The sequence below is a fragment of the Sclerotinia sclerotiorum genome, genomic scaffold, assembly GCF_000146945.2.
Source record: "Sclerotinia sclerotiorum 1980 UF-70 scaffold_8 genomic scaffold, whole genome shotgun sequence".
Lineage (NCBI taxonomy): Eukaryota > Fungi > Ascomycota > Leotiomycetes > Helotiales > Sclerotiniaceae > Sclerotinia > Sclerotinia sclerotiorum.
The window spans coordinates 754,819-779,961 of NW_001820828.1; the positions used below are offsets into that span (position 1 = coordinate 754,819).

Consider the following 25,143-nt stretch of genomic DNA (forward strand, 5'->3'; position numbering starts at 1 on the left):
TTGTAACGATACTGTACTGAAGGCAGCGGCTGCCTAAGGTTTCGTTTGGTTGGTAGTTATGGGTTAAGGCTGTTACGTCGGATTCCACAAGCCCATTACCACGTGATCCAATCACGTGATGGACCTACATAATATGCACGAAAAATAAAGGTCCAACATATTCTTAGGTCCAGGACCTTTCGGGGTCCTGAAGGTCCATAGCATGAAGGTCTATATAGTCAGGACGAATTTCCTTTGTATAGAGCTTCGTGCTCAAGATCAATCATTTAGTATACTCTACTATTAGTTACGAATTGCATCATTGTCATTACTTAAGTCCCTGCTTGACGCCTAGTTATAAACCACCTCGAGAGCCTAGAGCACTTCCACGTAATCTAGACGGCAAACCTCGTAACAAAATCTATATATAGGAAAATATAATTTTTTATTAAGATTCGATGGTAATTCAAATGATATAATCTTATAATAAGCAAGTAAATTCTAGAATTTTTATTATAATCTATTTATGTTTTAGATGTAGATGAGAGGTTGTACTAGGGATCGGGGTTGAGGGTTGAGGGTTGAGGGTTGGGGGTTGAGATTGAGGATTGGATTATTTAAAGAGATGAGTGGGGATAGGTGGGAGGTTGGAAGGGAGAGAGGAGGAGAGGAGGGAAGGATGTGGAGAGGAGGGGGGGGAATGGGAGAAGAAGGAGATGAGGGGGATGAGGGAGATGAGGGAGATGAGGGAGATGAGGGAGATGAGGGAGATGAGGGAGATGAGGGAGATGAGGGAGATGAGGGAGATGAGGGAGATGAGGGAGATGAGGGAGATGAGGGGAGGGGTGATGATGATTTCCGGATTTAGAAAATGAGGTACTTTTTTTAATTTGTGGGATGGTGAATGGGTGAATGGGTGAATGGTGAAGGGTGAGGGGTGGAATGAAACGTTGATATGGTATTAGGGGGAATAGAGATTTTGGGGAAACATTAAGATATTTGAGTCAAGATAATTTATGTACCGAGCGAAGCATTCTTGAAGATAGACATATAGGTACCTACCTACATAGTAGCTCCTGAAAAATACAGCACCATTATTAATCACACAACCCCCTCCCCTTTCCCCATAGGAACCCAAGCACCCAAAAAACCACTAGCCAAGCACATCAAGTCCATGCCATAAAATTCCATTCATTCAATATCTAAACTCTACCCATTCCATCTCATCCTCCCAAAAAAATCTAAACAACAATCAAAAGTTAAAACAAAAAGTTGGCTCAGGCTTGCCTTTACTACTTCATAAACGCCAGTGTGTATCTCCAACGGCATTCCAAATCTCTCTCTGGTTACCACTTCTACATAAAAAAAAAGTAAAAGTTTAAACACTGGAGAAGAAGATCATGTATGAATGAGCTCCCGTTGGCACACTAAACGATTCAGCAGTATCTGGTTTTTCATCATTGCGCAACAGGACAAGTGGGAATGATTGTTCTATGGATGGAATTTTGATGGGAAAGATTTTTTCTGATGGGAGAAAATGTATGAGAAAGTGTAAGAATTTATGAAATTAATGTAGTTCCTTTCGTTCGTCCAATTTCCATCTTTGCTGTTCGGGCGCCAAATTGTATCTGATGGTGTAAGTAATAGTTTAAATGGAAGGAATTAGATAGGAGGAGATACTTACAGCGCGTTTCTTTTCTATAGCAACTGATTTCATACCTAAATCATAAGCTAGAAGTCTTAACACTTTCTTGCCCGGCTCTATATCAGGTGTTTCAGGGCCTTGAGATCCAGATGTAAAACCACATTTATCCCATATAGGAGACTCGACAGCCCATTTGACTAAATCTTCATCCAAATATGGGAATCGAGCTTCTCTTCCCCAATATGAAATTACACGATCATCTCGACCAAGATTTCGTTTGCCAAGTCTATTCACATCTAACTCTAGTTCATCTAGAAGGGCAGAAAAGCCACTTCGATTGAATGCTGTTGCGTGACGTATATAGCCACCGAACAACTCATCTGCGCCAAGTCCGGATAGAAGAACACGTGCGGGCGTTGTATATAGAATTTCTTCTATGTCATCTTTTGTCGATGCTAGACCAATACCGCGAGAAGCAAAGTATAAGGCGAACGCTATTGACAAATCCATTTCCGTATTATGTGGATGAATTAAATCTACGATTTTAGCTCTGTGCTCCATTGTCTCCGCGTAAGGAATATTTATCTAGTTTGCTTCAGTTCTTGCCTTCCAAATTATAGTTTAATTATTGACTCACTGCAACAAATTGCCATGTTCGACCAAGACAGATATTTTGAAGCTCTTGATGAGCTTTCCTCCCTGTTTCTCTATCAGGGCAGAGCTCATATGGAGAAGCTATATTGTTCGAAATTTCGTTTGCATCTAGAGGCGGGGGTTGCGCCCCTTTCTTCAGCCGCGGCCCGTTCTGTGCAGCTTTGATAACACGCGGATTCTCAAAAGCAACATTGAGTAGATCAACCTGTTGGTCTAATGGTAGTAAATCATGTGCTAATCTTGCTAAAACTGTGCAATCAAGTCCACCTGAGAATAAAATTGCCAGTCTGACATTGTGAGAGTGACCTATGCTTGGAGGAGTAGGAATAGTTAGAACCCTGGGTCTCAGAGACTCACATAGATGATGCCGTAATGACATCACTGATGGGGAATCAAGGTTGAGAATATGAGTTCCGTCTTCGAAAGTTCTGTTGAACTTGCCGAGTGAGGGAGCCTGCGATTTTCGAGTTAGTATTAGTCTTGTTATAACATAATTGCAGCCGACATGTCAAGGTTTGACAACCAAAAGGAATACCCACTGACGCATCGGCCTCGGAATCCTCCTCCCACTCAAATCTTTGATATGGCAATGGTGATGTTGAGATAGAAAGGTCAAGAGAATCTGGTTTTGAAAAAGAAAGGCTAGTCTTATCATTACAGGAAAATATGTAGATGCCATCTGCTTCTATTTCTTTCCAGTTGCCTTTAGCAGGATCTGCTGTACTAGCAAACTCTATATATTCAGATTGTCCCATGTTTTCGGATTTGTTATCAACATTGTAAAGAAGAGATCTGCGACCAAGGCGATCTCGGCCGCAATATAAAGTACCATGAACATTATCCCAAAAGACAAATGCAAATGGTCCAGAAATGCCTCGTAAGACCTTAAGCACAGCTAGTGTTGCATCTGAGGCCGAGGCGGCTGTTGAAACAGCTTTTACAAGTATGTCATATATGACTTGGCCATCATTACCATTAACAAGCTCGCCACCAACCTTCCATGCCTCACCATTCCAGCAAAGGATTGAGCCGGGATTGGGGCCAGGTGCGTTAATGATAGCTGAACCATCAAATGGTTGTGCAGTGATGTGATCTCCTCTCAAAGCTAAGACTGTTGATAAAAAAGATAAACAATATGGTGTTCCATCACTTGCAGTGAAATTTGTCTGTGCCGAACCTGTGTGATCAGGACCTCTGTTGCAAAGGGAATGTTTCAAAGCATGACTTGGAATTTGCAATCCTCGCGTGGATATCGACGCGTAAATACCACACATCACTGATTTGCGAATCTATTCGATTCGGAAACTCTTAGGGTGATAAATCCATGTACTTCGTGGATAGAATATATTATTTCAAGGTTGTGGTGTTGTTTGGTGTTCAGTCTTATATTGATTGACATTGATAAGGATCAAACAAAATTTCTAAATTTATTTCAAGTTCAATCTCCAACAGCTTGGCTGCAACCGCGGCTCGTCATTTTAGCGAATCAACTAAATTGCTTCACTGTCGAGGGCGAGGAAACTTACCACCAAATATAATCGACTGCTTCTTTTTGTCCGGTGAAAAAGGAAATAATAGAATTGATGTCTTATCCCTATTATACTTCCAAAGATACAGTGTCCGACTTTACCACGCTTCCTTCCGAAACTCAAAAATACCCGGAACATTGAAGCTCGAATACCCCGCCAATTCTACAGTTTCGCAAACGCCGACCAAAGGCGCTCGCGGATGTATGTCTTCTCCTAGACAGTCGGCAGAAGTTTTAGAACCCCGAGATGGAATATCACAGGAGCCTACATCGGTGGTGAGACCAAAAGATGAGCCTGGCATTCACGACGTTGAGCCAGCCTCTCCAACCAGTAAGGATATGAAGGACCAGGGTGTTGAAGAGGAGACACTGTTGGCAGACAGAAGCGAGCCAGCAGTAGACAATTTTCCTATGACAACGGACGATGCTTTAGATTCACTAAAAGATAAGGGGAAGAGAAAAATTACAGAAGGAAACAGTACGGACGAACTACGGACCGCCACCAACGAGCAATCTATACCAGACATGGAATCCTCTACTGCGACTTTGAAGCCAATAATAACCGGACCCCCGAATGTTTCTATGCAGAACATGTCACCAATTGACCAAACGTATTTAGATCCTACCCCCAAGACACCTGGCACCTCTCGACCTCCATCAAGATCTGCGTCGAGTGCAGGAACACATCATCTACACGCGGAGAGGTTGGATAGATCACCTACGAGATCCGATGCAGGGTTTGACGAAAAAACCACTGCGAGTGAGGACGAACGAGAAGGAGATTCTAGATCAGAAATAAAAAGCATAATGGATCAATTCGCAGAAGATGGACAGGGCCCAGGGCATGAAGAAGTTATGTCTCCTCGTCTTGAGTTTGCTGGCCCGCTTCTTGGCAGTCCAGTACAACATCCACCTCGCAAATCGAGTCTGGAGCCTATAAATGCAGCCGTTCTAAGCCAGAGTATTGGTGATTTGCAAATATCATCTGCTCCTTCACCAGGCCATCGAACCAGGAACGATTCTGACGTCGGCCCAGCTGTCCCACCTAAAGCAGACTCTATACATAGCTTTGGCATAATGCAGGATGATCGTTACTCATCTGCAGATACCCCATTATCCCCTGCCTTACATCGCCCCCCACCTCCCGAGCCAGAGCCTGAGCCGGACCTTCCTTTTGACTTCCATCGATTTTTAGAACAACTGAGGCATAGGACTGCGGATCCCGTAGCGAAGTTCCTACGGTCGTTCCTACAGGAGTTTGCAAAGAAACAGTGGATGGTACACGAACAAGTTAAAATAATAAGCGATTTCTTGTCTTTTATCACGAATAAAATGGCTCAATGCGAAGTATGGCGTGAAGTCTCTGATGCAGAGTTTGATAATGCGCGTGAGGGTATGGAGAAATTAGTTATGAACAGGCTATATACACAAACATTTTCTCCAGCAATTCCTCCACCCCAGCCTATTCCAGGCTTAAAGCCAAGAAGGCGGGGCGCCGATCGTCCCATGGGTCCCGGTCGGAGAGGACAACATCAAGAGGATGTCGAGAGGGATGAAATTCTTGCTCAGAAAGTTAGCATTTATGGTTGGGTGAAAGAGCAGCATTTAGATATACCACCAGTTGGCGACAGCGGAAAACGTTTTCTGATCTTGGCACAACAAGGTAAGATTGAGAGTCATGTAAAGATGAATATCAATGCTAATGGTGATAATAGAGATATTGAAGATCAAAACCTACAGAGCCCCACGGGACAAAATAATATGCGTTCTCAACTGCTGCAAAGTGATTTTTGGTAACTCCCCATGCTGGCCTTTTAATCGATGTTCTTACTAAATTTACCAGGGCTACTTAAGCATTCGAAGACCGATTCATCGGCAGATTCATTTATGCCTCTTCTGATTTATGTTGTCCTTCAAGCAAATCCCGAGCATCTTGTGTCAAATGTTCAATATATTCTTAGGTTTAGGAACCAGGAAAAGTTGGGAGGAGAGGCAGGATATTATCTTTCGTCGTTGGTATGTAATTTCAAGTCCTTTTTGGGATTGCACCACTAACGCCTATGAAGATGGGCGCAGTCCAATTCATCGAGAATCTGGATCGAACAAGTCTTACGATAAGCGACGAGGACTTCGAACGGAATGTCGAAGCGGCTGTATCTGCTATTGCCGAAAAGCATCAAGCAGATATTGCCTCAAGCCCTGTCGAAAGCAGTCCACCTACACAACTTTCCGAGAAATCACCTCCAAGCCGACATTCCATGGAAGGCGAATCATCAGCTTCTAGAAGGTCAACATCGTCAAACGAATACGAAGCTGGGGATGGTATGGATGAAAAAGCTGCTATGAGCGGTCTACTTCGTACTATTCAAAGGCCGCTTTCCTCTATAGGTAGAATGTTCTCGGATGACCCCTCCCCTTACAGTGGGCCCACAAGGACTCCCAATCCTGGGAATACACCAGGAATGACTCCATCCCCACGAGTAAGCATGGAGGGGGCTCAACCCCCACAGCGAAGGCCTAGTGGACGTGAATCGATCAGGAATAGGATGACAGCCGAAGATGCAGCTGCCAGGCAAGCGAGTGCCGAGGCTGCAGAAGCACATCGCCTACAACGTGCAGAGCACGAGAATGTTGTAGAGACCCTTGCCGGGATGTTTCCAGATTTAGACAGGGAAATCATTAGCGATGTAGTTACTCAAAAAGAGGGAAGGTAAGGATCAAAACCTCAAGGAAGACAAATCCTAAACATATTATACTAATTGTGCATTCAGGGTTGGTCTAGCAGTCGATGCATGTCTTGCTCTGAGTTCTTGAACAGTAACCAGGCATGGAAAACTTCGTTATCATATTATCAATTTTAATATATCTACAGATTTTATGCATTGAGCGGGTGGAATCATAGCGTTGCGTGGTGGCATTGGCGTTTTCCTCGTGTTGAATCTTCTGGTATATCCCTAGCGCGAGTCAGCCTCAGAAGATCAGTAGCGAGAAAGTAGTAGAAGTTACGACGTGATGTCTAATATAGTCGTAATTACCCGTTGAAATAATGAAAGACGATTTTAAAAGCTTTGCCGTACTTTCACAGTGAATCTTTCCTTAATGAAAGGAGCTGTAGTCTGAACGATGAACATATTCTTCATAGCGTGCAAAAATCTCGGTTGAAATTGCTTGTGCTATCATTCAAATTTTGTCCCGGGAGGTAATACCATGGAGTATCCATATCCAATATCATTGAAGATATATCCTAACTATGGCAAAGAAGAAGAATAAGAGCGAAAGCAATGGCGATTCTCCAGAGGCCCAAATCCCCGCGAATCCCGCGCCATTACCGGCATCAGCTACATCAATGCCAAAAGCAAAAAATCCCAAGTCCGCCCAACAGCCATCAACATCTGCACTTATTATTTGTCGCAACAAGTATGTCAAGTATTTACAATACTGTAATCCTATTGCACATCATGCGCGGATGCCATTGCTGGTTTCGCAGATGCGATACTTGAAGTTATGAGGCGAAATTGTGCATCAACAATATTTTTTCATGAATTGCTTCAATGCGCGTCCCGCATTTACATTTGAAACGTCCGACTAACATATCCACAGGCATTGGCGTTATATCTCCTCCTTCCATGGGCCATGGCTACAATTGCCTCCAGAAGTTTTAGAATCTCTCGCAAATAACAATTATGCCCTTCCCCGGCCTCGGCCGATTGACCCCGCGGTCTTCTTCGATATTTTTAAGATTCGTCAGCTCGTTGACGATGCTACGAATCTGGCGGTGCGCGCCGCCAGCGGTGTAACATCATCTTCTCTTTCAAATTCTCTCAATGCTGGGAATGGATTATTAGGGAACGGCGGCACGGCGCTGGGTCTGGGGATTGGGGGAGGAGGCGGGAATGCGAAATTAAGTAAAGAACGAAAACATCGGATGCGGGAACAGGCCACTCAAAAGCTATCGAAGGCATATCATCTGGATGAAATTGCATGTAGTGTTGCGACCATGCAATCTGCGTCTACACTGGAGGATGTAGCCCAGCTTGTCCTGCAGAGAAATCCCAATGATTCGGATGCCAAATACGTTCACTTTTTTCATGAGAAGATCCCTTCGCGGCAGTTGGCAGAATGTACAAGTCTGCAACCTCTGGACGAAGCCATAGCAGATAGTCCGAGCGAAGGCGAGATATTAAGGACTCGAGCTGTTACAAAAATATTCAAGGAGGATTTTGTGGGAGCGGCACAAGATCTTACTTCTGCTTTACAAGTCTGTAGATATTATCAGAACCAGCACAAGGCAGGTCGACAGCAAATTCAGCTAGCAAGTGAAGCTGCAGCTGAAGCTCAGCGAAAACAAAGTGGTAGATGGAGAGACGAATTTAAGTTAGACGAAGAGGACCACCCAAGTAGTCTTGAGACCCAACTCCTGTTCCACCGTGCCGGTGTTTACTTGACTATCGCTTGTCAACATGTTGATGCTGCTCTATCACATACGCACTCCCATGGAGACTTAATTTCATGGGAAGATATAGACAAGACCATGAAAAGTCCTTGGCCTTCCAATGAAGATTCAAGTAATGGAGAAAAAACTAATGGAAAGACAAACGGGACCCATGATGCCGCAAATGAAGCACCCGAGATAACCTCAGCCGAAAAAGAAGCACATCGAAAACGTATGGAGTCACGGAAAATTGTGAAGACAAATGCGAAGAGGGCATTAAAAGATTATGTAGCATACTTGTCGCATCTGGATTACACCCCTGGCCTTCCAGCCGAGATCACTGAGGAATTTGTGCGCAAAGTAAATTTAGCTGCGAATGGTTACAAAATCCCTCGACAACCTCAAATCAAGCACAACAAGAAAGGGCTGGATTTGGAAAGTAACGCATCATTAAGTAATGGTCAACTTTCTGATGCACTTGTACCTCATACTGGCCACAATGGAAGAAGTCGGCCTCAATCTAGTACTTCTCGACCGCATGATTTACCGTCTCTACCTCCACCCAAGGTCTACCAAATATCGTCCTTATTCTCTGCAACCCCGCCCGCTGATCTTCCTCCTTACCCAGAAACAGCCACAGCCTTAACAACTAAGCAGCAACTTCGCGCGTCCCATTCCGAGGCAGCTCAGCATATACTTGCTCAAGCCGATTGCCACGAAGCTCTTACCTATCACCCCCTCTTAACAGATGCGCTCCATTCTCTTTTACTTTGTCACTGCCTTGTACAGACCTCTGCCCGTGAACTTCAACGGCACGCACACATGGTCGCGCGACTAGCCCGTGTTTGCGACGGCTATCCTATTTTTCAAGCATCAAGATCTCCATCTCGTGCCGACTGGATTGAAGTAATACGCCGCAACGATAACTGGATCTCTCTTGCCGCCTCTTGGGAAACTCTTTGCGCACCTGCACCATTACCGGGCCAAGCTTCAAGTAATCAACAGAAAGAAACGGCTGCGGAAAAGAAAGAAAGATTAAAACAGCAAGCCATAATGGAAGCACTTGAGGATGATCGTGTCCACGATGAAGCAAGTTTTCATGCGGCAGTAGCAGCTAGACAAAGGAGACAGGAAGAGGAAGCTAGAAAGGCTGAGGGAAGAGAACTGCCAAAGAGGTGGGCACAGGAGGATGGAAAGGAGTATCCTATCAGTACTGATAGGGCCCAGGCAATCGTTAGATGGATCCGAGAAGCTCCCGTTGGGGGTGATGGTACTGGGCTAAAGAAGAAGAAGAGAGGTGTTAGAGGAAAGGGGAAAAGCAGCTTGAATGGAACAGTGGCTGGTATACAGGATATAAAAGCCGATGGCGAGACAGAAGGCAATGAAGAATTTGAGACGATTGAGGAAGAGGTCGATTAATTACTTTCCTTTATTCTTATGAAACACAATTCTTCAACTATTGTGTTACAAATACAAGAGACCCAAAGCGCAATTCTCGTGTTCAATCATCGACAAGCAATAAGCTACGATACACAAAATTTTAGACATGGATTCAAATGGATGGGAAACGGAGGCATATCAGATTCATTCTGCTATATGCCATAAGCGCGCCATCCTATAGGGGAATGGCAACACTTATTTTAGATTACCATGATTCGGAACCTTAATCAATCGTTAAATTAGCAAAGAGAAATAAGACATTAGTGTTAATTCCGTGTATAAAATCCCTTCCTGTCTATTGTGCATAGGATTAATAGATCAAATGATATGTAGTGCATAGGGAGCGCTCTGGAGTCTGCGCTTAACATACTTCATCTCCACGTCTTTCCTAGGTCTTCCCCTTGCGAATTCAAAAGCTCAGGTGCTTTTGTAGTACCATGCGTTTGTTACATCGATGCCGTATTATAAACGGGCCTTGTAGATCACGTAGATTGCCTAGCTAAGTGCTACGTTTATAGTCATCCATCTCATCCTACATTTCATGATATTTTCCCTGATCTCAAATAACCAAGAATTACAACTGGATCTTGAAGATATATTAAGCTAAAGTGAGAATGATTATAGATATGCTTTTATCCCTTTCTATCGTTTCCGGGAAATGTGCTTCTTTGATTTGTGTATGATGTCTTTTACTCAAAGTAAATTTGTCTCGAGACGAAATAACCTCGTAGAATACAAAAAATAGAATAGGAGAATTGACAAAATAACCAATGAGATTAAACAAAAATGGCAAGGAAAATGAGTCCTAATGATCCGAGAATACTGAGGGACTTTAAATTATTAATTATCTTTTGATGTACCTATATTTCACCTTGATGAAAAAAGTAAGACGTAAGATCTTGCACTTCCATCTTCTCATTATCAACCACCACCCAAATCTCCCAACGCCACAAACACCACCTCCAAAAACCACATCCCAAGCCCCTCTACCCACAAACCCTCCACCACTTCCATCTCTTCCATCTCATCCTTCGCTGCCTCCCTTCCCTCCCCCTACTCCTCCCCCTAACTACCGTACCCACCCCACCGATCTCGATCTCAATCTCAATCTCAAAACCGCCTTCTTGCACCACTCAAAAAATACTCCTTCCTTCTTGACCCGCATCCCCCCATAGCGTTTTCCACCCTGCAGAAATTATACATATATAGATATTATAAACTCATAATCCTCTCGAATACAAATGAGTCTATAGCTAATCCTTACTATTATGAATAATATGGATCTGGATTGCGGGGCTGTGTATGGAGTTTGGGTTAATAGGTGAAATGGAGGACAGGATTATAAAAAGTTGAAGGATGAAGTCGCTTATGCATGAAAGTTTAGTACTTAAGGGGGGATGGTTGATACAGTAGAGAACGCGTCTGGGGCTAAGGGAGAAAGAGTATGAGCATTAACATACTGCAGTAATATGCAAATGCAGGTAGTAATATCTGTGTTTTGGAATGCATTAAATGAGTAACTATGTAGTACATTTTGTAAGTGAAAGATTTAGCTAATGATAAAAGGACGCCAAACGCTATCAAGTAAAGCCACGCTGTGAAACCTGACACCTGACACCTGACACCTAGTAACGATTTCATAGCTCGTCCGCTCATGTCGACGTGGATATCAAATAAAAAGTAAAAACGCAATAAAACATTCAAGCCTCCGAAGCTTGACTATGGTACAGACATCATTATCTACTCGTCTGCTCACGATCAAAACCTAACAATGAAGGTTATTCATCAAGTAAATTGTTGCTCATATTTGATGGGGTGCTCATACTGTGGGACGTGATTCATAAAGTTGTTAATCTCCGTTAACCCTTCAGTCTCTAAGCTGTGCATCAATTCCGTTTGTTGCTCTTGACTCAGACTACCCGTCCTCACTCCCATATCGAAGCTGTCCGGTGAGAACAAGTGGGGTGGAAAGTTGTAGTATTCAGGTGGCGAGAAATAGGATACATTAGTTACCAATGGATGTTGCATGGGTGGTAATGATACTTGATCTGGTACTTGATGCTGCTGTGGGTTTGAGGCAGGGGCCCAAGGCAAAGGATAAGACTGCGGCTGCTGTGGCTGTGTGAATTCTGGAGGAAAGTAGCTGAATCGACGATTAGATTGCCCACTAGAGGGACTTACAAAGATTGAGTTGGACCGAAAAGAAGGTTGGACCGGAGGTAAAGGGTGGCTGTAGTCATATGAAGGTATTTGCTCCGGCGTTTGGTTGAAAACGTGTCCGAATTGTGGTGGTGTTTGATACGTGTTGTTATGTTGCGCATTATGCTGCGAGTGAGCAATTGAGGCTGAGGTTGCACTAGAGTATTCGGATGCGGAGGGTGAGTTTGCGTCAGTCAGCGATGGAGAAGTGGCAGAAAATGATGAAAGGAAATTATCGCCAAGTTCATAGCTCTTGAGACAGGCTTTAGTGAGCGTCATGTAAAGTTCTGCTGTTGATTGAGTTCCTGGCCACCGGTCGCGAGAATGCGCAACAATGTCTAGAGCCAGAGCAATATGTTCTTCCAGCTCTTCCTTTGTGTGAAGGGCGCGCACTTCGGAATATGAAATACACCATAAGATTGTATTTATAGCCATGAAGAGAGATAGAAGAAATGGCCACGTCAAGTCAATCATCCCTGTTTTTAATTGCTCGCTTTGGATCACTATATTTCTTGAAGCTGCATTGTAACACAATATCGCCGAACGATGAAATGGTTGGGGAACTTGAGGTGAAGGACGAAACAAGAAGATTATCATCGTGTTGTACCTCCCAGTAAACCTAACAGTATATTAGCACGGCCTTGTTTTACGAACACAAAATATTCGAAATGGCCAAGCTGGTTTGTAGAGCACTGAGTAGTGTCACTTACCAAATTCTGCTCCACGAAGGATTTTCAGGAGAAGACTCGAGCCAATCCTTCAACTTTTGAACCATTTGATCATACCAAGGATGGTCCTCGTTCTTTGGCTCGTCTCTTTTCCGCAAATAGAGCGTCCTCCGGATCTCCGCTTGCAACAATCTCATTCGAAAGAAGTGGATGGCTAGGCGCTTTTTTTCCGACATTGGACCAGGAAGTATGCCATCGGCAGTGATGTACTCATCGTCCACTGTTTCAAAAAATTGTATGTCCAAATGGTCCTTCCCAGTTGCGAAAGCATTAGGCCTCCCCATCGACTGAGCTAAACCAAACTCCATAGATAAGACAATCCAAGCCAGCCTTCGTCGCATATCAAGTTGTAGTGGGTCTACTAAGCCAAGCGATACTCCTTGAGTAATTGTCTTCTCTTCCGCCAGGCCTAGCTGTTGGCACAACCTCGTGGCAAGCCCCACGATGTAGTAAATAGCGGTACGGGTAGGGGTTAGCATTGAGTATTGAGCGATCAGAACGAGGCACTGTAGTGTCTTGATGTCTTTCGGTCTTATTACATCTTCAATGTATCCCATGGCAGCCAGATAGTAGCTGTCAGCAAGGCCAGCATACTGCGCATCCAGCTTCTGCATACTTATCGCTAGGACCATACGAAGTACGAAGTTTTTATATGGGTCCGTATCTCCATCATAGACTTCTTGAAGATTCCTGGCGAATGTAGGCTCGTGTAAAGTAGGGAGCATGTACTGTGCTGCAGGATAGTTAGCGAGGATTACAGGAGTTGGAGTCCACAATGAAGATGAGGGTTTAAGCCAAAATTGAGCTCACAATCGGCTATATGTGACAAAGCTTCTTCGCCAAACCTTAATTAGCAGTCTGAAAAGACTTGTATATCCTCGAGGCTTCATTAAATTCACCTTTATCCTTCAAAATTTCCATTGTCGTGTCAAGCAAACGAAAGAATGCAATAAAGCATTTCACTAGTCGGCAGAGGAAGAGAATTCATTGACTGACCTTTCTGATTAAATAACTCCACCAATTTGTCGGTCACAAGGCGGCTTGGTAATGTTGGTGCCGGTACAGCAGATATCATAGGATAAGATTTCTTTCGCTCCGATACTGCCTCTGGCGATTGTGCAGGAGTTCGACGTTGGCGCACTTCAGGCACGAGCTCTCGTATACTCCTGGTATCTGTATATTTCTTTGCCTCTTCCATCACTATCCGAGTCATCGCAATCCCACTCGAAGGACCCAGGTAACGTGGAGTTTCGTCATCTTCCCTAAGTCGAATCAAACCTCCAGGACGTACAATATCTTCCGAGTTTGGGGGATTTCCTTCTTCTTCAAGCAATTGACTCAGTTCCGTCTCCAATGCCCGAACTTTGTCTTGCAGCCTTATCACATATGCCCTAGAGATCTTTTTGCCTTTCGTTGTATCGAAGTACTCGCATACTGCACCGGCACGCTCACAGGGCAGGCATCGTGGTAAATTGGGATCACATCTTGTTTTCCTCTAAAGAATGACAAAAATGTCAGTTTATTTTGTATTGCGAATTGGTAAAAATAAGAGCGTATTACAAACCTGGCGGCATCTACAGCAGGCAGTCAGGGTATGTGCGATCCTCCGCGAACCATCCTCGCTTTCGTGCGAGCTCTCTCTTGCGCGAAGGAGCTTTGCATCGCGGGCTCTATTGACAGAGCCTAAGGCTTGTCGAAATAAATCTGCTGGGTCCATTGACAACGAGAGAAGCTAGAATGGGTAAGTTGATTTTTGTCGTCGTTATAGCGCCAATATTTGGCAAGGCTTATCATTGTCAGGGTGGGTTATCGTTAAGGATTCATCATCAGAAATGAAGTTGTACTGATCGTACTATCCATCCACAGATTGTCGAATGAAACTCCAAAAACACCTGACGTTATTTTAGTCACAGAGCTTATCGTGGGAGCCCATAAGAGAAAGGTATGCCGAATAGAAATGGCCGTTAGAAAAGGTACGTTAATGGTAGGAGGTGGAAATCTTGACCGTTAGGATGGATTGCCCTTACTACATTGGTAAGTTTGGGGGGGACGGCAATTACGATTAAAGATTTTACGAATTAAGAAAGCTGCCCGAGCAAAACGACTTTGAGAAATTATCCCTGCGATCAATATGTGGCCCTGTGGAGCAAGGCAAAGTTAAACCTGGTAAGATACGGTATGTCAATGTCAATACCACGAGGTTGCAGAAACATGAAATATTGATCTATCATGGGCATACAAACTTTACTCGAGAAACAAAGAAATCCCCTGCCTAATGCAGGAAACACCTGACAAGTTAACGTAATTCTAGCTCCAGTCCTAGTCCTATAATGATTCAACGAATACGAAGAATTGGTTTAACAACTTCTTGACAAGAGCTTCTTCCAACATCGTACATAGGTGACTGCATGTTGTAAGCCTGACTAATTGACAAACTATCTGGTTAGACATAGATTCCACTAATTATCAAGATATATACGTACCGGTAGTCTACTCATCATGAGAAGCCCGATCAAAACCTAGATAGTCCACCAGTCTAATCGAGCGAGGTCCCAGCTGCATCAATGAGGATTGCACCAAAGGATGGATGATATGATGTTGAGAAGGAACTGTAACAAATGCTGGGTACCTACTAGGTAGTATACATCACCAACGAGATTGATTATTGATCATGTAGTACACAAACATTCATGGCTGGAAACTTGGGTAATCCTTAAATAGGGCTCTATTTAACTTCTAGCCTTGAAATGATTGTCTTACCGAGGACATTGAGGGGCAGATTATGCCATGGATAAGACTTGGGACTGATGAAGGATCGATCATTGTTGTTGTATTATATCAGAGCTCGGAGGTACCCAAGACTTTCTTCCGAGGTTGATGAAACGAATGAGATAACATTGCCTTATTTATTTATTAACTTCTTTGCCGTCACTCCCATCCTCCCTCCTTTACTTTGTCTTTTCGTGTTTGTGTTTGGTCTGCCTGTGCGAAGCAGGAAAAGCAATCATCATGCCTCATTGAAACACATGCCCGCAACCATGAAGCATCGGATGGTAAGCTGTACTGCGTATGTAGCTGCTAGGTAATTATGCACATCGGGCGGAACTGGCAGCCTATCAATTGATTGGAATTGACTAAAAAGAGCGACTTCTCCGCGAACGTTCTGCTCCTGGAATTGTTCTACAGCATACTGTCGACTATAATACGTCTAATGTTTCTCCGTAGTAGGTTTGTGGTCACGGGAGAATGATTTGCACGTCCGACGATTCTACACGATAAGAGCTGGTCGGTCGTGCAGAATCAAATAAGCCGTCTTCCCGCTGTCTGTTTCTTTGTTTTCTTTCTTCCCCTTTTGCAATCCTGACAATTAACAATTTTTGCCCTGCAGCTTTACCAGCGCTCTAGTGGGGCGTAGAAATCAAAAGATCATTAAACGCCAAATTCTACCTGTCCGTGAGATTTACCGATTACCGAAGGAACGGCTGTACGGAGTACGTACTCAAGGATTCTGCAGCAATCCACCATCGAGGTGCCCATTTCAGTGGGATAATTGATGCAAGTCGTTCGGAGCCTCCGAGCATCCTCAAAGCACATCAGATTCGGACCCTCTACGGCTGTTGGTGTCGTGATTACTGACGACTTCGGCCGAGGAAGAGTAGTTTTCAAACAGGCGACCTTCAAATATCCGTGGAGGCAAACCCGGCTTTCGACGTTGAAAACAATAATTCTTCGGTCATATAATGGAACGGAAAATCGAATAATTAAGACGGCCAGAAGTACTCAGTCATCTATCGATAAACAAGGGCATGAATCCTGTTGACTACAACTTTCCTTACACCCTTGGACACCGCTGCGAGACGATCCAGACGGATTAATACTTTTACTTCCGCTACAAGTCTACGGAGTAGGCGGCAACTCCGTTGGTCAGAATTGCGCTTGTTCAGAAGGTGGGTTGAAATATTCCACTTTTGTCTGTGTTAGTGGATCTTTCCACCCATATCGTTGCGAAGTGGTTGCGTTTGAATTCGTATATTTGAATTCATCCGTGTGTGACATACTCTATGCTATTTTCCTAGTAAATTTATGTACTTGTCTTTATGGCAGCTGCGATATTCATCGATTCCTAAGCGCCGCAATTACTTTACATAATATAGAAGCTTCTAACGTGGTTGCTTGCATAATCTGCAATATGGTCTTGAGGAAGGTACCTCGAAGTATAGGCTCTTTTCCCTTGGACTTGCACTTTCCATCATTAAATAAACTTTTGAGTTTAACCATGCATCCGTATAACTTCGCTGACATGCATGCGTCCATTCTGTAGCAACTTTTTTAATGGTAACGGGGTTATGAGATATCAACACTGAGATTCTCTCGCATAGAATCCTAATATTGGTATTCAAGTGCTAGCGCAAGGATGCATCGAAGGCAACTCCCAGCTGATACTCCGCTTCTACGAGTATCCAGACCCGTCTCAGCATGTTCAAGATGTGAGCTTATTCAGCGAGCAGTTTGAGGGCAAATAGCTAATACATACTAGGTCGAGCCGCAAAAGTCAAGGTCTAGAACTTTTGGCCTTAAATAGAAGTCAACTAACATTTATATAGTGCGATGGAAAATTACCCGCATGTAGTGCGTGTGAGAAATCTGGACGAGCGAGCGAATGTTCGAGTGCAAATGATCAGTTCGCGAAGGGAAAGGAGAGGAGGTGAGAAGATTATCCCCCAAAAATTTAGTCTTGTTTTTTTATAGCTAACGGCCAAAAGTTATGTTGCTTCTCTTGAGTCTCGAGTCGAGAAGCTCGAAAAACGTTTGGCATATGCTAGATTAAGAAAAGCATCTGTTGCGATGCATGATTTAGATACGCCAACGGAACTACCGGATCGGAAAGACTCTCTGGCTACCATAAGAGCCGTGATTCACGGCAAGGCGGCAAGAAAGAGGGAGGCTGCTGATGTAAATGAGCTGGTTTCCGATTTTGGTTTTCTGTGAGATATTCACATCCCTCTTACATGAACGATTTATGCTGACCCTGTAGATCTGTCCATGCTACTACGCGTGATTTCGAATCCTCTACAACTAACATGACATTCGCCAGACTTATTCTTTCGGCGGCCAATCATGACGAACTACCTGAGCCCCGGTCTTTACAATTGCCACCAAGACACGCGGCAACGAAGTTGATTCAGTATTATCTGGACAACATATTTGCTTTGTATCCGATTGTCTCCGAGACTGCTCTATTCAATGCATTAGATAAAATTTATCCCGGCAATAGTCAACGGGTCACTGATTTCGAGAATTGGATGTTCTATATGGTCCTAGCCATATCATCTACAGCTCAATCCCGAAGTTATTTAGACTCCAAATACGAGGAAGGTGTTTCTTGGGCTGGCCGTGCGCTTGCATATGCTGACCATGTTCTCATGCCTGGTCATGTCTCGCAAATTCAGGCCTTGGTTCTATTCGTTCAATATGCAATGCTTGATCCAGCTCACTTTGATAGTTGGCAGTTGATGGGCTTTACTTGTCGAGCAATTGTTGATTTGGGATTCCATCAGGACCCACCTGGAGAGCAACAGCCCGACAGGAAGGCCTTAGATATGAGGAGGAGGATATTTTATTGCGTTTATTCGCTCGACAGGTAAGCGAATCCTCCGCATCAAAAGAATGAATGTTCATAAAATTAGATCCATCAGCATGGTCCACGCAAGGGCATTTTCTTTCACGGACGACTCATCTAATGTGGAATATCCGTCCGTGTCGCCCACTTTCCCTTCAATGGATCACAGGGATTCAGTATCTGGACCCCATTCTATGGAAGCTGCCCATTTGTTATGGCAATTGAGGCGTGCTCAATCGAGTTGGTATCAGGAGCTGTTTCAGTCCAGTCGAGAGCCATTACCACAAGGCTCGACGTATCTCTGGAAGATGTGCCGAGAAATGCGAGAGTGGTCTGAGTCCTTTCCCGATTCGCTGCCACTCGTCTTCAAGGATTTCTTTGATTTGGAGCTACTTTATAGTTATGTCTATTGTCTTGCCCCGTCATGCCGAGTCCACGTCGTGTCAGACTATGCGAAGAATTTAATCTTTGAATACGCAATAACGTATATGCAGAGAATTTTCCCTATCAGCCAGGATCCTATCAACAAGGCATTTTATACTTACCACGACGCACTACGAGTATATTTTATTGGCAGTCAATTGATGGCTGTGTTATCCGACAGTCAAGATCAAATATTTAACGGATCACGCATTGCTAGTGGGGCGAGCTCTTCTTCCCTACCGCCTCTTCCAGCAGTTACTGGGCTTGGTCAAATTGACCGCAGCATTAACTGTATAAATCATATCAAGGAGTCCCTGAGAACATTTGGTCGACGATGGGAGGATTCGAAAGCCCTTCTATCTAGCTTTGACGCTCAAGCTGAGCCAATTATCATAAGCTTACACATGAGGAAACAGCAGCAGCAACAGTATACCAAAGAAGAATCCTCTATGGGCCACAGCCCAAATTATATGCCACCAACTGGCTATGATCATACGGTTTATCAAATGGAGAACGAGTGGCCAGGTATGAACCTGATGTATTCGAATGCAGACGTCTCGGGGTTTAGTGGAGTTGGTCATGGAGCTGGACCACCCGGCCTGTAAAATAGATTAAAATACTCGACGAAACGTCGACTAAAATCTATCACAGTTTTTGGCCTGATGAAATAAAGTACACGTTTTTCAATAAATGATTGCCATCACTACCCCTCGAAGTTTCTCAAGATAGACAAACCCAACTATTATGGAAAGAGTGACCGCTTATTCCTGGTCATTCATTTCAACGTGCTTCTCGTGCTTTCCTCGCGTTGCAAGATTCATTGTTTACTTTATGGAGTAGACCTATTTCCGTGCATGTTTTCTTTTCCTCTCATGCTTCTTCTGCTCATTCGCAATTTTTTCAGACACAACTGTGTCGTATTGTTAACACACTTTTGGAGACAAGTATCATTCTCAACATTATAATAAAGTATTTTAAATTATCATAACTTCTTTTCTCACCGTTGAACTGGCTCTCCAGCCCATCTTTCAGGATGCCGCCGTTTTTTTCGTAAGTGAAAACGTTCATTTCAAACCATGCCAACTGACATTCTTAGGCCAAGAAAACCAAAGGCACCTGTTCGCATTGATACAGAGCACCAGGTTGCCAACTCGCACTATTATACAGCTTTTAAAGTTGTCTTGAAGATTACAGTGATTGCTCTCGTCATTTGCATTGCTTTCTTGCCATCAATAGCACTTCGCAATAAGCACAGACAGCATTTGGGCGAACCTGTCGTGAAAGATTTGGAACATCCTCCAAACTTCTCGATATCGAAAGAACTCGAACGTCAAGTCACCCATGTTCCAATTCGTTTTGTCAAAACTGCCAAGCTACTTGTTCAACAATTACGCATTCGAGAGTCGACATCGGATAAGCCAGCGAACCCCTCTGCCAGCGAACAGGTTGAACGCTCCGAGCACGTGAGTGACGACACTGTGGACGGTATTCAATATGGTGATTACACACTTGATGGCTCGACACACCAAGCCAAGTCCAAAATCGAGCGGTTGCAACATTGTTCTGCGGAGATAAAAAGTAGAAACGGAGGAAAGTGCCCCCTACGACCAATTCTCCCAACTAGAGATGATGACCGTGTATTTCCCGGACGTTGTTCTTGGCAAGAACGACGCAAGTATGGTGGAAAGTGTAGTCCCCGTAAATGGCGACCTACGCCTCGCTCTCTAATTGTGAACGATGATGACGCTCCTCTCTCAGCTGAACCTCGTGACAACAAGCACTTGGATCAGCCAAGGAGTACGTCGTCAACTTCAACTTCAACGCGCAAACCCACGCCCACGCTCCAGGTTATCAACACTTGTTCTTACGAAAGTGCAGTTAGGAACGGAGGAAGATGTCCTCACGGTTTGGTAAATGGACAAAAGCCAGCAGAAAACAAACCAATTTCTATCTCCATCAAAGCAGAACCTCGCGAACCCAATACAGCACAACAGCCCCGTGAAGCGGCAGTAAGTACGGAGAACGAAGTCAACTACAAGCCTTATCGGGCTGATGTATGCAAACCTCGTTGGGTTCGTACCACTGATGGCTGGTGTGTTTATCGAAGTGGCTTTGGGCCTGATGACGATAAACCGGACTTTTATCCACCCGTGTCTAAAATGTTGGTGTCGTCGAAACAACGACGCCATGAAGCGAAAGTAAATGAGGAGGCTAAGCTCGAACCCAGACCATATCCGGCTGATTCCTGTCCAGAATTCTGGGTTCATACCACTGACGGTTGGTGCTATTATCGTGGCTCATCAAGGCGACCCTTGGGATTTGGGGGACCTGAGTCTCGGAAATTGGTATCTTCAGAACAAAAACGTCGTGATGTAACTGTGAGTGATAAGAGTGGAGGCATAACTGCAGCCGATCCGAACGATTCATTTCGCTGGCTTGTTAGTGTTGAAGACATATGTGTTCCTCGAAGCGTATTTTCGGCTGATGAGGATGAACCGGGATATTATTCTGGAGCCCACTCACCTTTTTATTCGGAAATTCATTCGCCTAAGTCTCTGAGGTCAAAACTGCCAAAACAATGTATTGGCGTAGCCTTTCTGGCTGAGGCGCGCTGGTGTCCATCGCCTTGGCACCACGATGATGAGGATAATTGGTGCTTTTATGTTTGGCAAGACAGTGAAGATACATCTAAGAGATCTTTTCCGGAGCTTCTGGGCCCTGAGCATCAACCTCGTGCTGAAGCTGTGAAAGATGAGGTCAAAGGTGTGGGCGGAGACTATCCTGCTGATTCATGTTCATCTCCTTGGACTTACGTTGATGGCAAATGCATTTTCAATTGGCAAGATGGTGATGAGCCACTTAAGGTTTCTTTTTCTGGTCCTTCAAGTCCAGAGCTTCAACCTCGTGGTGAGATTACAAGCCAGAAGACGGAAGTCACTACAATTTTGACTCCGGCGCGTACCTCTAGCCCTGCTCTCGAATCTACTTCTACGTCTGTCTATATCTCTGCCACCACAACCATTGTTATCGCTCTTCCCACGGCTGGAGCGTGTGAACCTCCTTGGATCTGTACTAAGGATGGCCGATGTTTCTTCGACCCCAATTATCAACGCCAGCATCCTCAAGAACCGCTGTCCCGCCCTCGCAAGCAAATACGTCAACGACGTGGTGAAATTCCAACCGAGAAGCGTGGTATTGCTCCTAGTTGGCAAGCTGAATCGTGTGAGCTGCCTTGGATTCGTACTTCTGATGGCTGGTGTATATACAGACCAGATTACCAACATGGGACACAGAGTTCTTTGTCTGGTGCTCCAGCGCAATTTAATACCACAAATCAATTGAATTCTACAGCACAACCAACTATCACAATAGAACCAACCGCCACAGAACAAGCGACTGTCACAGAACAATCAAATTCTCCAGTGCAAGTTGCGCAACCAACCAGCACAGATCACCCAATTGACATTAAAATCTTCCACTGCATCAACGATCTACAAGGAAATCTTAAATGTGGTAAGTTTTTACATGGAGATACAAAGTTTTCATCCGTTCATAATCGTCGAGGTTTCTGGCCCGATGATTGGGTACCACAAATAGAAGATGATTGCGACCGTTTCATTGGAAACACATATATGCACTACCAATGTCTTCAATCAGTCAAACACAAGAACATCGGCCTCAAACTCATCATGGTCTTTCTGATTCTCGCCGGCTTTGGTTCCCTCGTCTTCCTCATCATTACCTGTGTCAATCGAGCTGCACGTCCTAAAGCCCAGCCTTTTAGACAGGTGAGCGGAATTATAGATGCACATGGAATGACGGAACATCCAACACCCATGTGTGGACATTATCCTTGGAATGGGCCGACAAATTCGAAACCAATGAGCGGAGAGAGATGGGCCCGAAGTCCTCCAGCTTACGATCCCATGAGACAATTGACACCAGATCATTCAGGTAGTCTCGTCGCTTGTTCCCGTGATCGCAATTGTGCGAGTGGTAGTTCGGGTTCTAATGGCACGGAAAATTGGATTCGTAAATTGTGCAATAGGTGTTTTAAGAGTCAGAGTCATTCGTCAGTTTCGGAGCATTCGCAAATGGTCGGTGGGCTTGGGAGTGGAATTCTTCGTTTAAGGAGTGATGATCATAGGATTGATACGCTTAAATTGCCAAATGCAAATTTGGCGACGGTTAGGAGGACAAATGGTTTGGTTCTTAGTGAGGATAATGGACATGCGAATGCTAGTGCGGATACGGTGGTTGTAGGGAGCGATTTTGGGAGGGCTGCAGGTAGAAGCTCCGGTTCTGCTGTTGGTTTGCATGAGGTTCCTTCGGGTAGTTGTTGTGGCGTGGCTGGTGCTGAAGGGGGAGTTCAAACTGGTTTGACGCAACATGGAAATTTGAGTGGTGATACGGTTATTGAGCCGGAAGCTGCGATGATTAAGTGTATAAATGGAAACGGAATCGCATATGAAAATGGTAGTGGAAACGGAAATTTGAAGATGGGGTGCTTGAAGACTAGTCACTTGAAGAAAGTCGGGTTTGAGGGGTTGGAAGGACTGGAGGAGGTGGACGGTTGGAGAAATGTTGATCGGGTTGAGCCTTTGAAGGTTGAGAAGGAAAATTCGAAGGGAATGAGGAGTGGATGTGGAATGGGTGGTGAGTTGGAGGAGATTCAGGAGGAGAGTGGAAATAAGATGAATTGAAGGTGAATGAGGGGGTGAGGAATGGTAGTATTGTTTTTGTTGGTGGTTGTTAAGATGTGGAATGGTGGCGAGTTTATTTCTTTCGAAAGGTGTATGGTATAGGTGGATCGATGGATCGATGCTTCTGTTGAGATAAGATATTGGTCATTCGTTTTTCATTATTGCGAATGGCTGGCTGGCTGGCTATGAGGGGCAGATTTGTCTTTTTAGTAAGGTTATATTATTATCGATGAAAGAAAAGTAAAAAGATGAGGAGGAATGGGGGCGTGTGGATCAGCTCATCACGCGCTCGATGGAAGGATTGCTCGGCTCTCACAGGAGGGTAATTTTTGTTCTGTTTTCTCTTTTGTTGTGTTTTGTTTCCGGCCATTCGTTTAGATAGAATTATAGTATTGAGATGGCTAGATACTAGCTACAGTGTAAAAACAAATGGAATTGTTATACTCTCATTCCCTTACTCGATTTAAAGTGTGATTGTTAAATAATGTTTTGCTTTAGCTCTGGTATTAATCTAACTAGATATACCATGGAATATTGCAATAGTCCCCTTCATTTTAACCCTTTCATTATCCCGTCTACTTTCCACCCCTTTCTCCCTCCCTTCCTCTCCCTCTCCCTACCCACCACCAACCCCCGGCTCCCTAATCATCGCCCAATTCCTCCCCACCCCACAAACCCCCATATCCACCTCCATCACCTCAACCGTCTTGAATCCCACACGCTCATATATCGGATACCCCGCAGCAGTAGCTTCTAGATAACAACTTTTTGATTGGCTGTCGGCGAGACTAAGGATGCTGTTTAGGAGGTAGGTTCCTAGACCGAGTTTTTGGTACGTGGGGGAGATGGTTAGGACGTAGATTACTGTTTTGGGGGGTGTGTGTTAGTGAGAGGGGGGGTTGGATGGTGGGGTGAAGGGTGGTTGAGGGGTTGAGTGGTGGGAAATGGGAATCGGGGATAGAAAAAAGGAAAAAGAAACAAGAATAACGAACAATACATATCCCCCCTCCTATACCACCTCTCCCTCAACCCCTTCCACCCCTCAACCTTCGCCTCACAAATCTCCACCACAGAACCCACGGGAAACTTTTCCTCCCCCTTCTCCTCTCTCTCCCTTTCCTCCCTCTCCTCCTCTTTCTTCTGCGATTCTTCCTCTTCCACACTCACCTCGTGCGCGGGACTCCAATGCGTCCACCCGGCTATATTCCCCGTGGAATTTTCAACAACTTTCCATGTCATTGTGTGTGGTGTTCGGAGATATTTGGCAAATACGTTGGTGATCCAGGGGTTGAATGTTGAGGGGGGGACGGTGGAGGCGGGCCAGCGGGCGAGTCGGAATGCGTCGTTTTCGAAGGAGTGGGTGTAGATTTTTTGCATGGAGGGGAGGTCGGAGGGAGTGCAGGGATGGATGGTGAAGGTTGGGCCAACATGGGTGAGGGGGGTACTGGGGGGTGCTGTGGTCATGGTTGAGTTGTTTTTTTCTCAGTGATACTTGTACACGGGATAGATAGATGTCTTTAGAGAAAAGCAAAAAGATGATATGAAAACTTGTCCGGAGTATCTGTAGGCAACGTATATATAGATATTGACAACTTGTATAAGGACTTCCAAATGAGTATAAACTTATGACTCCCTCCCACTCTCAATGGAGCTACTGAACATCTCATGACTCATCCATCCACCGATATCTGAGAGATATCCTGCCGGCATAACGTCCAGATCTCATCTTCTAACATCTTTTGATCGATATGTATTGTACATACAGTAGAATTACCATTGATCGGAAAGACTG

The 25,143-nt window shown here is 44.5% G+C and overlaps 8 protein-coding genes across 8 annotated transcripts; 5 read left to right on the top strand and 3 right to left on the bottom strand.

Annotated features, from left to right (window-relative positions):
• Nucleotides 1-604: 604 nt before the first annotated feature.
• On the top strand, nt 605-847 carry SS1G_06603 (predicted protein; the record flags this gene model as incomplete). The annotated part of the gene is made up of 1 exon (XM_001592312.1): nt 605-847. One exon carries the CDS (start codon nt 605-607, stop codon nt 845-847), a length of 243 nt encoding a protein of 80 aa, XP_001592362.1.
• Nucleotides 848-1,538: 691 nt separating this feature from the next.
• SS1G_06604 (hypothetical protein) lies at nt 1,539-3,552 on the bottom strand (the record flags this gene model as incomplete). Its single annotated transcript, XM_001592313.1, has 4 exons — nt 1,539-1,607; nt 1,664-2,160; nt 2,636-2,732; nt 2,818-3,552. 4 exons carry the CDS (start codon nt 3,550-3,552, stop codon nt 1,539-1,541), a joined length of 1,398 nt encoding a protein of 465 aa, XP_001592363.1.
• A 458-nt stretch (nt 3,553-4,010) lies between these two features.
• On the top strand, nt 4,011-6,620 carry SS1G_06605 (hypothetical protein; the record flags this gene model as incomplete). The annotated part of the gene is made up of 5 exons (XM_001592314.1): nt 4,011-5,469; nt 5,522-5,599; nt 5,650-5,822; nt 5,873-6,516; nt 6,578-6,620. 5 exons carry the CDS (start codon nt 4,011-4,013, stop codon nt 6,618-6,620), a joined length of 2,397 nt encoding a protein of 798 aa, XP_001592364.1.
• A 436-nt stretch (nt 6,621-7,056) lies between these two features.
• On the top strand, nt 7,057-9,657 carry SS1G_06606 (hypothetical protein; the record flags this gene model as incomplete). Its single annotated transcript, XM_001592315.1, has 2 exons — nt 7,057-7,223; nt 7,407-9,657. The coding sequence occupies 2 exons, from the start codon at nt 7,057-7,059 to the stop codon at nt 9,655-9,657; spliced, it is 2,418 nt and encodes an 805-aa protein (XP_001592365.1).
• A 1,806-nt stretch (nt 9,658-11,463) lies between these two features.
• On the bottom strand, nt 11,464-14,267 carry SS1G_06607 (hypothetical protein; the record flags this gene model as incomplete). Its single annotated transcript, XM_001592316.1, has 5 exons — nt 11,464-11,821; nt 11,860-12,003; nt 12,588-13,338; nt 13,602-14,100; nt 14,220-14,267. 5 exons carry the CDS (start codon nt 14,265-14,267, stop codon nt 11,464-11,466), a joined length of 1,800 nt encoding a protein of 599 aa, XP_001592366.1.
• Nucleotides 14,268-14,562: 295 nt separating this feature from the next.
• Nucleotides 14,563-15,009, top strand: SS1G_06608 (predicted protein; the record flags this gene model as incomplete). Its single annotated transcript, XM_001592317.1, has 3 exons — nt 14,563-14,578; nt 14,617-14,639; nt 14,929-15,009. The coding sequence occupies 3 exons, from the start codon at nt 14,563-14,565 to the stop codon at nt 15,007-15,009; spliced, it is 120 nt and encodes a 39-aa protein (XP_001592367.1).
• A 1,785-nt stretch (nt 15,010-16,794) lies between these two features.
• Nucleotides 16,795-23,351, top strand: SS1G_06609 (hypothetical protein; the record flags this gene model as incomplete). The annotated part of the gene is made up of 7 exons (XM_001592318.1): nt 16,795-16,809; nt 17,210-17,310; nt 17,369-17,590; nt 17,701-18,246; nt 18,830-19,249; nt 19,745-20,445; nt 20,527-23,351. The coding sequence occupies 7 exons, from the start codon at nt 16,795-16,797 to the stop codon at nt 23,349-23,351; spliced, it is 4,830 nt and encodes a 1,609-aa protein (XP_001592368.1).
• Nucleotides 23,352-23,967: 616 nt separating this feature from the next.
• On the bottom strand, nt 23,968-24,815 carry SS1G_06610 (predicted protein; the record flags this gene model as incomplete). Its single annotated transcript, XM_001592319.1, has 2 exons — nt 23,968-24,215; nt 24,344-24,815. 2 exons carry the CDS (start codon nt 24,813-24,815, stop codon nt 23,968-23,970), a joined length of 720 nt encoding a protein of 239 aa, XP_001592369.1.
• Between the last annotated feature and the right edge of the window lie 328 nt (nt 24,816-25,143).